General features: G+C 37.1%; 1 protein-coding gene and 1 non-coding gene across 2 annotated transcripts; one reads left to right on the top strand and one right to left on the bottom strand.

Annotated features, from left to right (window-relative positions):
• Positions 1–6624: 6624 nt before the first annotated feature.
• On the bottom strand, positions 6625–7461 carry LOC115950098. Its single transcript, XM_031067346.1, has one exon. The coding sequence runs from the start codon at positions 7459–7461 to the stop codon at positions 6625–6627; it is 837 nt and encodes a 278-aa protein (XP_030923206.1).
• Positions 7462–7993: 532 nt separating this feature from the next.
• On the top strand, positions 7994–8100 carry LOC115951034. The gene has a single exon (XR_004083173.1). It is a non-coding gene; the product is annotated as a small nucleolar RNA R71 (small nucleolar RNA).
• Positions 8101–11661: the final 3561 nt, after the last annotated feature.

The raw sequence follows: 11661 nt of genomic DNA, 5'->3' as shown, positions 1-11661 counted from the left end.
AGAAGCTTTTGGCAACTCACTCGCGACTCACTCACGACTCGCGAAAATTTTCGTGACTGAAACTCGTGACTCGCGGCTTGCTCGCGACTCACTCGCGACTCGTGAAAATTTTCGTGACTAAACGTCGCGACTCGCCCAGTCGCGAAACGCCCAGAAACAGCTTTTTAAAGGGCTTTTTGTGGGAAACTTGTTTTAAACCTCTCCCATCCTCTCTAAAACCCCTCTTTCAATATTTTTATATCAAAACCCAACCAATTTGAATGATTTTTCATTCCATTAACATTTCTAAGGTATTTATAAACTCTTTTCATTAATTTTGATCCTTAGATTATGTTTTAGAGAGTTTTGTGCTCTTGGTTGGGATTTTTATCATAGGGGTTGGGAAAACTTAATTTTTGTCAAATTTCTTCATGGGTTTGGTTTCTTTTGCTGATTTGCATTGGATGTTGGCCCCTTGTGGCAGATAGAACATGTATTAAGGGTGAATTTCATGATGTTCATGCATTGTTTCACATTATTGTTCATAGTGTGCATACTAGGTGTTTGATAAAATGCCTCTTAGACATTTTCTCGCTTGTTTGGACTCCGATGAGTACTAAACTTTGGGGTTTCTCATGTTTCCTCATTAGGAACATGTTTGGTTCATTGGTTGTGTATTTAACACACCTTGCCCCACATGTGCATTTTTCATGCATTGGTCATACATTGCACTTAGCCACCTCTTGCACACACCTTTGCTACCCTTGTCATGCATTAGTCTTGACCTTGCTTCTTCATCCTAACTTGTCATGTCTACCTTATGCTCTGTAGCATGTTACTTTGTCTTAGGTTTGAGCTTCATTTTCTCATTCATCTTGCACCCCTCATGCATCATTATCATTGTTCGTTCATTCATCTCTTGCTCTCTTTTCTTCTTGACCCTTTGTCTATTCCTGACAAAAAGGGGGAGAGTATACTCTAGAGAGTATACCGGAGTGTTTTGTCATTTCTATATGACTCTTGTTATGACTCTTGTGCACATCCTTAGGGGGAGAAATTCTATTTCTCGTGCACATTTGTAGGGGGAGAGATTTTCCATAGTGGAGATGCATATACCAAGGGGGAGAAGACATTGTGTTAACTAGAAAACTTTGTTCTGTTTGTTTTCTTGTTGGCTTTATGGTACTTTGAGTTATGCTTTGTTGTTCTCATTGCATCATGTTTGTGCTTTGGACATGCATATATCCCTATGCTATTGTGCTTCTTTGAATGCATGTTCGGATGATCATTTGCTTTGCTATGTGATCATTGTAGTCATTTCTATATGACTGTTTTGGTGTATGATCAAGTTGCTCACATGTTTCACATCATGTTTACTTGATCACAATTTACTTGTTACATTATACTTGTCCTTTTATTACTTGCTTTACCTTGAGGGTCTAATGTATTTTGTACAAGTGTTTCAGGTTACAAGTATATATGTTCCTAGTGCATTACAGCTTCTCATCATTTTGAAGGGGAGAAACTTTAAGCACTTTTAGTTTATATTGTTTAAGGTTTTATTCAATATAATGTGCTTTGTACCCATGTTACTTTTGTAAGCTTTTAGGGTTTGATATCATTTTCTGTAGGTTTTATGGTCTGTACCATGCTTTATGCAGCCTTTTATACTTTGTCAAATCAGTACTGTTAACTAAATGTCATGCATTTTCTTGTTAAGTACTGTCACTTTTGTGCCCTCGTAGAATTGTTCCTAGATGCATATACTTAGTGTATTATGCATTGGTTGAGTGTTGGGCATACAAGTAACTTGCATTGTTCTTGTTAGCTTGTATGTTCAAGTGTTCATTCCAAGTGTGAATGAGCATTGTGGTCACTACCTTGTAGTGATTGCTTGTTTGATCAAGCCATGGTTTGTTTCTTAACTCCATCTTTGCTTGATCACATCATGCCTGCTTCATATGCATTTCATGCTTTTCTACATACAATGATCATGTTGTATTGTTGTGTTTCAAGAGATTCATGTTCATATGATTCAAGAGCTTCACAGCTTCTAGATTTAGGTGTGAGTAAGTTTTGTCATTGTTCCCAAACTCACGTTTAAGTCTAGAGTCTATTTTAGGGTGTTTTGTCATGGAATAGCCAAAGGGGGAGATTGTAAGGTTGAATTTAATCAACCATGTGTTGGCTTTATTCCGTGAAAAATTTGCTTGTAATACAGCACTTAGAAACCTTGTATTTAGGTGGAAATCATGTAAGGGTAGTGTGTGAGAGAGTGTGAAGAAATGCTCAAGAAAGTGCAGTGAAGCAGAGATTTGCAACTAGGACTCGTGGGTGGCTCACGGCTTGCAAGCTGCCAAAAGTTGCTCACGCGCAGAGCATGCAGGGGAGCTGAACAGTCATGCTACCTGGAGCACTACATGACAAAAATCCAGACTGGCTATTAAGTTAGCTCGCGGCTTGAACTCGCGACTTAGTCAAGTTGCGAGGTCAAGTCGCCAGCCAGCCCTGTTTTTGGAAAAACTGACAATTCGCATTCCATTCTCACACCAGTATAAATACCCCTCATTCCCACAAAATATGTGTGGCCATTTAGAAAGAAAAACCCTAAGAGAGGTTTCTTTAAAACACCCACCCAATTAGAGAGAGCTACTCATTCTTAGAGAGAAACCTTTGTAGTCTCTTCTCATTCCCTCTCTCATTGTCATACCTATTGAGAGGAGATTTCTATCCAAATACTACCTACACCAATTTAGAGTGTTGAGTGTTTTTGGAGCTTTGGGAAGTATTGGAAGATGCCAAGGATGGCAGATGCTACGGTCTAGTAGTGGAATCCGGTAAGCTAGAAAAGAAAAAGATTCAGCGCAACCTCGTTGGAGCAAGAAGCTTGGAGGGCTTAGGTACATCGGGTAGATTAGGCTTGGAGCGTCTATTGCTGTTCATGTATCCCAACTACATTTTCTAGTGGATTATTGACCGCTTGGGGGGCGGCGGAGAGGTTTTACGCCGAGGGCTTCGGTTTCCTCTTCGATAACACATCGTGTGTTGTCCTTGTGTTTGCATCTCTCTTCCCTTTATCTTTGCCTTTTATTTTCTGCTGTGGATGTGATTTTAATTGGCATAGATTGTTTACCAATTCTATATTATAGTTTATGTTCATTTTCCGCACACTAGTTGTTTGACATAAAGCTTGAATTGGTTAATTTGTAAATTGGGGGTCTAAACGTTCAAGGGTGTTTATACACATATTTGAACTTTCACAAAAAAATTAAAAAAAAAAACTTGGGTTGCCTCCCAAAAGTGCTTTATTTAACGTCTGTAGCTAGACGTTATCCTCTCATCCTTATTTACTAATGAGATCAAAGGAGCATTTTTCTGAGTTAAAGTCTCCATCCATATAGGGTTTTAATCTCTGTCCATTTACTTTAAATGTCCCTTTTTTTTCATGATGGACTTCAACCGCCCCATAGGGGAAAACTTGGGTTACCACAAACGGTCCTGACCACCGAGAGCGCAGCTTTCCTGGAAAAAGTCAAAGTCTTGAGTTAAATAATAGAACTTTTTTCCCGACTTCGAATTCCCTAATTAGAATATGCTTATCATGTCATCTCTTAGTTTTGTCTTTGTAAATTCGAGCATTCTCATAAGCATCATTGCGGAACTCATCCATCTCATTGATTTGCAATATTCTCTTTTCGCCAGCTGCTTGTAGATCAAAGTTCAGTATCCTTGTCGCCCAATAGGCTCTGTGTTCTAGCTCCACCGGTAGATGGCATGCTTTTCCATAAATGAGCCGGTACGGTGACATCCCGATCGGTGTTTTGAATGCTGTTCTATAGGCCCATAAAGCATCATCTAACTTTCTTGCCTAGTCTGTATGAGAGATATTCACGGTCTTTTCCAATATACGCTTCAGCTCTCGATTAGATTCCTCGACTTGTCCACTCGTTTGAGGATGGTATGGTGTTGCCACGTGATGTGTAACTCCATACTTAGTCAGTAGTACTTCAAATTCTAGATTGCAAAAATGCTTTCCGCCATCATTGATGGTTGCCCTTGGAGTGCCGAATCAGGAGAAGATATTCTTTCGTAGAAAATTCACTACGACTCTCGCATCATTAGTCGGCAAGGTGACTGCTTCCATCCATTTGGAGACATAATCTACAGCCACCAAAACAAATTTGTTAGAATATGAGATGGAAAAGGACCCATGAAATCTATACCCCAAACATCAAATAATTCAATAACTAAAATATTGTTTAAAGGCATCTCATGTTTCCTAGAAATATTTCCAACTCTTTGACAATGATCACCCAAGTTAACAAATTTAAATGCATCTTTAAAAATAGATGGCCAATAAAACCCAGATTGTAGAATTTTTGCTGCTGTTTTTGCACCACCAAAGTGGTTGCCAACTTCCAATGATTAACAATGTCTGAGTATGTTCTCCATCTCCTCCTCGGGCACACATCTTCTGATTATCTGGTCCGTACAGTGCTGGTATAAAAAAGGTTCTTCCCAAAAATAATATTTCAAGTCGGAGAAGAACTTCTTTTGTTGATATGTCATCCTAGGAGATAGAATTCGTGACACCAAGTAATTGACTATGTTGGCGTACCATGGAACAACTTGTATAGCCATCAAATGCTCATCAGGGAATGCTTCTTTTATTTGAAATTGCTGCTCATCATCCATACCTTGAAGCTCCATTTGAGACAAGTGATCTGCCACCAAATTTTCAATACCCTTCTTGTCCTTAATCTCCAAATCGAATTCTTGTAGAAGCAAAATCCATCGAAGCAATCTTGGTTTAGCATCCTTCTTTGCAAGCAAGTACTTCAGAGCAGAGTGATCGGTGAAGACAATCACCTTCGAACCTATCAAGTAAGAACAAAATTTGTCAAAAGCAAAAACAACTGCTAATAATTCTTTTTCAGTAGTGGCATAATTCAGTTGAGCTTCTGTTAAGGTCCTATTTGCATAATAAATAACATGAAAATTTTTATCTTTTCTCTGCCCTAAAACAGCCCCTATAGCATAATCACTATAGGTGCTGAAATTATAGGTGCTAAAATTAATTTCTTTTTCAGTGTTTCAAAAGCGTATAAGCATTCATCAGAGAATTCAAATTGAGTGTCTTTAATCAACAAATTGCAAAGAGGTTTAGTAATTTGGGAAAAATCCTTAATAAACCGTCGGTAGAATCCGGAGTGTCCCAAGAAACTTCTCACGCCCTTCACATTGGCTGGTGGTGGGAGTTTTTCAATCACTTCTATTTTTGCTCTGTCAACTTCAATTCCCTTAGAGGAAATTCGGTGGCCCAGCACTATCCCTTCCTCTACCATGAAGTGGCATTTTTTCCAATTCAATACTAAATTTGTCTCCTCGCATATCTGCAAAACTGAAGATAAGTTAGACAAACAATTATCAAAAGAATATGCAAAGATAGAGAAGTCATCCATGAAGACTTCTAAAAAATTTTCCACCATGTCCGAGAAGATGGACATCATGCATCTTTGAAATGTGGCTGGCGCATTGCAAAGGCCAAAAGGCATCCGCCTATATGCAAATGTTCCATATGGACAAGTAAAAGTGTTCTTCTCTTGATCTTCAGGTGCGATGGCTACTTGATTACAACCAGAGTATCCATCCAGAAAACAGTAATAAGCATGCCTTGCAAGTCTTTCTAGCATTTGATCAATAAAAGGTAAAGGAAAATGATCTTTCCGAGTTGCATCATTAAGTCTTCTGTAATCTATGCATATTCGCCATCTCATGACCATCCTTGTTGGTATGAGTTCATTATTATCATTTTTGTTCACGGTTATTCTACCTTTCTTTGGGACGACTTGTACTGGACTTACCCATTAGTTGTCCGAGATAGGATAAATAATTTTGGCATCTAATAGCTTCAGCACTTCTTTATACTTGCATTGATGGATTCAATCTTCTCTGAGGTTGGACAATCGGCTTATATTTATCCTTCATTAAAATCTTGTGTGTGCAAATTGAAGGACTAATTCCTTTGATGTCAGAGATGGTCCAACCTAAAGCCATTTTGTGTTCCCGCAAGATTCTCAGCAACTTTTCCTCCTCTACATCACTCAAAGAACTGTTAATAATAAATAGAAAAGTAGAGTCTTGGCCTAAGAAAGCATACCTTAAATTTGATGGAAGTGGTTTGAGCTCAAGTTTAGGTGGTTCCTATGGTGGAGATGTTGGCTGACATGATTTTAAGTCTTTTACTTTTGGTTGCATTGAAGGAGGAAAGAGTGGTGTAGCCTCCAAATATCTTTCACACTCTTTAACCTCTTCATCTTTGAATTTAACAGGTGTAGAGCGAGTAAGACATACCTCAAGTGGTAACTTTAGAAAATCAATTGCACAAGTCTCCTCGACCATGATCACGTCTTGGTCACTTATTTGAAAACAAGAATGTGTCTCGGAAGGAAATTTCATAGGCTTAAATACATCAAAAGTAACCGCATTCTCTCCGACCCTCAAAACAAGTTTTCCTTGCTGGACATCAATTAAGGTTCTCCCCGTTGAAAGGAAAGGTCGACCCAATATCAAAGGGATCTCCTCGTCCTCATCCATATCAAGGACAATGAAGTCAGCCGAGAAGATGAACTTGTCAACTTTTACTCATACATCCTCAATGACTCCTCTTGGATATTTAATAGATCTATCTATCAATTGTAAAGAGATAGTGGTCGGCTTTACTTCTCCAAGACCCAATTTCCTAAAAACAGAGAGAGGCATTAGATTAATACTTGCCCCTAAATCACATAAAGCTCTATCAAAATAAGATTTTCCTATTGTGCAAGGGATAGTGAAACTCCTCGGATCTTTCTGCTGAAGCAGTAGCTTCTTTTGTAAGATTGCACTACTCTCCTCTGTCAGCATTACTGTTTCATGCTCCTCCAATTTCCACTTCTTTGATATAATATCCTTCAAAATTTTAGCATATTTAGGCATTTGTTCCAAGGCTTCAGTGACAGGAATATTAATGTGCAATTGCTTAAATATACTTAGAAATTTAGAAAACTGATCATCCATATTATTTTTTCTTAATCTTTGCGGAAAAGGAATTGGTGGATCATAAATTGAAGGAGAATAAGTCTCAAAAGTAACTTCCCTGGATCTTTTGGATTTTGAAGCTTTTTCATTCTCCTTAGTCTTCTCAACTTGCTCCACTTCTTTCATCTCTGACTCGGCTTCCTTCATCTTTGACTCCTCATTATCCACAGCTTCATCTTGTTTGGCATTTGTTACTTTTGGCTCCTCATATGTTCGCCCACTTCTCAATGATATTGCCTTTGCATGTTCTTTCGGATTGGTGACAGTATTGCTCGGCAAAGTTCCTGCAGTCCTCTCTGTGAGCATGCTTGAGAGCTGATCGATCTGCACCTCAAGATTATGGATTGAAGCTGAGTTGTTTTGGATCGCCACGTCTGCCTTCTGTATGTAATGCATGAACATGTCCTCAAGTGTCAGCTTCTTCTCTTGTTGTGGAAATTGCTGAGGTGGTTTAGCCTGCCCTTGGTTATTGCTCCATGAGAAGTTGGGCTGATTCCTTCATCCAGGATTGTACGTGTTTGAGTATGGATTATTTTGACATTGAAAATTTGACACGTAATTTGCTTGTCCATGACTCGATTAGGCAGAAGGATTTCCCACTTGGCAGTCGACACTTGAATGATTTCTTGTACAATGATCACAAACAACATTAGTTTGAATAGCATTAACATTCATTTTACCTAGTTGTTGAGACAAAGTTGCCATTTGTGCTGCCAATGAGGTAATAGAATCAAGTTCTAATTCTCCAGCTGTCTTTCTTGGCATTGCTCTTTCTGTAGGCCATTGATAGTTGTTGGATGCCAATTCTTCCAGAAGTTCATAAGCTGCCTCATGGGTTTTACTCATTAAAGCTCCACCAGCTGCTGCATCAACCATAGACCTGTTTGTAGCTCCTAGACCATTGTAGAATGTTTGCACTTGAAGCCATGCTGGAAGGTCATGATGAGGACACCTTCGCAATAAATCTTTGTACCTCTCCCATGCTTCATATAATGATTCACCCTCAAATTGGATGAACGTGGTGATATCATTCCTTAACTTTGCTGTCTTTGCAGGAGGGAAATATTTTGCTAAAATTTTTTGTGCCAACTCCTCCCATGTAGTAATGATGCCATGTGGCAAAGAATTCAACCAAACTTTTGCTTTATCCCTAAGTGAGAAGGGAAAAAGCCTTAGTTGAATCGTATCATCTGTCACTCCGTTATGTTTAAAAGTATCACAAATCTCCAAGAAATTTGCAATATGGACATTAGGATCCTCTTGTGACAGCCCCCCGAACTGGACAGTTTGCTGTATCATCTGAATGATAGCTGGCTTGATCTCAAAATTATTGGCTTGCATGGCTGGCCTCCTTATGCTCGATGTAGCTCCATTTACCAAGGGCATAGCATAATCTCTTAACGCCTTTTGCTCTTGATCTGCCATATTAGATAGAGATGTGTTGGCCTCTTTCTTCTTTTCTTTCTTGAGCTGACGTAAGGTTCTTTCAATTTCAGGATCAAAGAGTGTCTGCTCTAATAGTTTAAATCGGGGCATGCACTTCTAATTCCTGAAAAGAAAGAAAACAAACTTAGATGCACCTAATTTAATTTTTTTTTTTGAATAAATAAAATAAAATCCAAAGTAGTAAATATCTAGCAAGTATCAATATCAATAACAAATAGTTAATCCCCGGAAACGGCGCCAAAAACTTGTTCGCATAAAATAATCTGCAAGTGTACAAAATCGTAACAAGTAGTAAAGTGTTTTTAGAAAACGAATGTCGAACCTACAGGGATTAACTATGTTATTGAATACCGAAATTCACTAAATTAATTACTATTTGGAAAATCGAAAATAAAAGGAACGTTCTACTATCTAAATTAAATTAAACTATTTAATAAAAATAAATCTACGAATAAAAAAAAATTAACAAAGCATAAAAATCTAAAAGTGTAAAAAAAATATGATAAGAATGGATCTAGAGCAATTGATTTCACCTAACAAATCCCACACAATTTATTCTTCCTAATTATTAAATTCTAATAATCTCCAGTTAAAGATTAAAAATTCCTCAACTATTCAATATCTTCTCTCGAATAATATCAAAAATATCTTCAACTAACAATTCCATATCTCTATGCAAATTTAATTAACTGGAGACTCATTACGTACTTTGAATTTTCTAAAAAAAAATAAAAAAATCACACTAATTGCGGTAAAGCATCTCTACTTTCACTCAACTAATGGTGTTTAATTCTAGAACTAAAATAACAAATCACCTCTCAGTCTCATTGTAATTCAATTGATCAATCAATAATTCGTTAAAAGAAATATTAAGCATTAAGAATAAGAATTAAACACTCAATCATGGAAATATTAAAAATAAAATAACTCATAATATAAATTGTGTATTCATTGCTAGACTATATCAACGCTCTAGAAAATAAAATTTAGTTCATAATCAAATTGAAAAGGAAACAAATAAAACTTATGTTTTTCATCAGAATTGGTTGATCAAGCTCTCGCCTTTGTCCTCAATAAGACTCCAGAAAAAATTCTTCCATGCGGCGCTCCCTTTCAGGTTTCTAATCTCTCTATTTATAGGAATAGTGCAGATGTCCCTCACCAACTGAAAGCCCAATTGTCCTGCCCTTTTTAAACTCCTCCAAGTGCGACCTTATTTTTTCCTTTTGACTTCATGTGCTTTTGTGGGCCAGGCCGAATCTTGCTAATGGTCATACAGCTATTGTTGGGCTCCATATGAAATAAATATGCTGCTGAATAAAGGAGTCAAACATCAAGGAATCTCCCAAGTTGAAGTGTAGATTGTGGTCCATTGAAATAAAACACTCTTCATGAATATAAACTTGCACCATTTCTTTTAGTTTGAAAGTTTAAGATGTAGATTAATCTGAAATCTTCTCATTCCTTCAAAGCACAAATGAATAGATAAATATAAATAAAAATCAAATCAAATCAAAAGAAATAAAGTAAAACTAACAATTTTAATAAATAAGAGGATAATAAAAGTCATGTAAAAATTACACTTATTAGTTCGTGGCTAGTGAACATAAATAAATGTTTTCTCAAGTCGAACTGAGCTGTTCATAAAAATCTTGGTTTATGTTGAGCCTAAACTAGTTCCATATGATGGTTTTTAGACCCCTTAAAACACAATTGGATTAACCTAGTTAATTAGCCAAGTTATTACTTAGTCCAAATTCCAAATCTAGGTTATCACAATCATATCATGCAAAGAAGCGGAAAGATAAATAACATAATGATAAGATCACCCAGGAAACCAAACCAGTAAAAACCTGGGGAGGATTTAACCTAGCTATCCTCAAGATAAACCTGAATCCACTATGAAAGAATCAAAGTTTTACGATAGGGCTTAGACCGCTAACACCCTATTGCTACTCACCAGTAGAAACTTACTGACACAATCACGTGCAAGCTCCGAGACCACGGACTCCTTCTTTCTTGGATTCTCCAGCAAGTACAAGAACACCCGCTTGTGTTTTTTTAAGTTCTTATGGCAGCAACTGAATGATCATCAAGTTCTTGAACGAATCTGTTTCTTGATTATCCTAAGTTTGTGTAAAGGAAAGCTCCTTATAGATCTCACAAGAGATTTACACAAATAGTAATATGAGCAACACTAAAATGTGGCTAGAGTTTGCCTTATATACCTAGGGTAAAAACACAAAACCCTAAACATTTTAAATAAACTAGGGCTGAGTTGGAATTTTGCAAAAAACGCATTCTACCCGAATTTCGATTGATCAAGCCTAAACTTCGATTGATCAAACCAAGCCGAATTGCTTTATTAAATCTGCATTAACTTAAATCCAACTTTACATAAAATGACATAACTTTGAGCAAGTCTAAACATGAATAAACATCTTGTTTTGATCATGGTTTGCCAACAATACACATTAGAGTTCTAAATACATAAGATCCTAAGTCTTTAGAACCTAACAAACTCCCCATTTGGCAATTCGTGACAAAACACAACTAAGAGCTCAAAGTTTACAAAGAATAGCCCTTTACAAAAAAAATGCTCATAAAAACAAATCCAATCCTAATTACTATCCATCAGTTGCAAGTGTAGATAGCAGCTCAATTGAATCAACCTGTATATTTCCTGAAATACTAAACAAAATGCATAACCGCATGTATGGAAAATACAAGTAAACAAAATAAATTCTTGATTTCAACCAATACACAATAAAGACATATATCAATGAATAACACATAAATATAAATCAATAAGCAGTTGAAACAAGAAACATATAAAACAATAAATGTATCTCCCCCTAACATGAATAGCCCAAACAAAACCAAAAACGAGCTAAACAGGTAAATACAAAGTGAAGCACCTAGATACAATCTAATCTCCACAAACTCCAACACACAAAAAGGACTCTCCCCCTGAAAACAAAAACTCTACAAGTGCTCAAATATGTACTCCCCCTTTTTGTGATAGAACGCCAAAGGACAATCAAAATCCATCATCAAAAGGAGGTGGCGGTGAGGATCGTCGAAACTGTTCCAACTTTACGCGCAAAGCACGGATCTCATTGAGCACGTCCACCAAAATCTATCCATGAGCCGCCT

Source organism: Quercus lobata, chromosome 6 (assembly GCF_001633185.2).
Source record: "Quercus lobata isolate SW786 chromosome 6, ValleyOak3.0 Primary Assembly, whole genome shotgun sequence".
Taxonomy (NCBI): Eukaryota; Viridiplantae; Streptophyta; class Magnoliopsida; order Fagales; family Fagaceae; genus Quercus; species Quercus lobata.
Note: the sequence above shows the minus strand (reverse complement) of the source record. Positions and strands in the feature narration are given on the sequence as shown.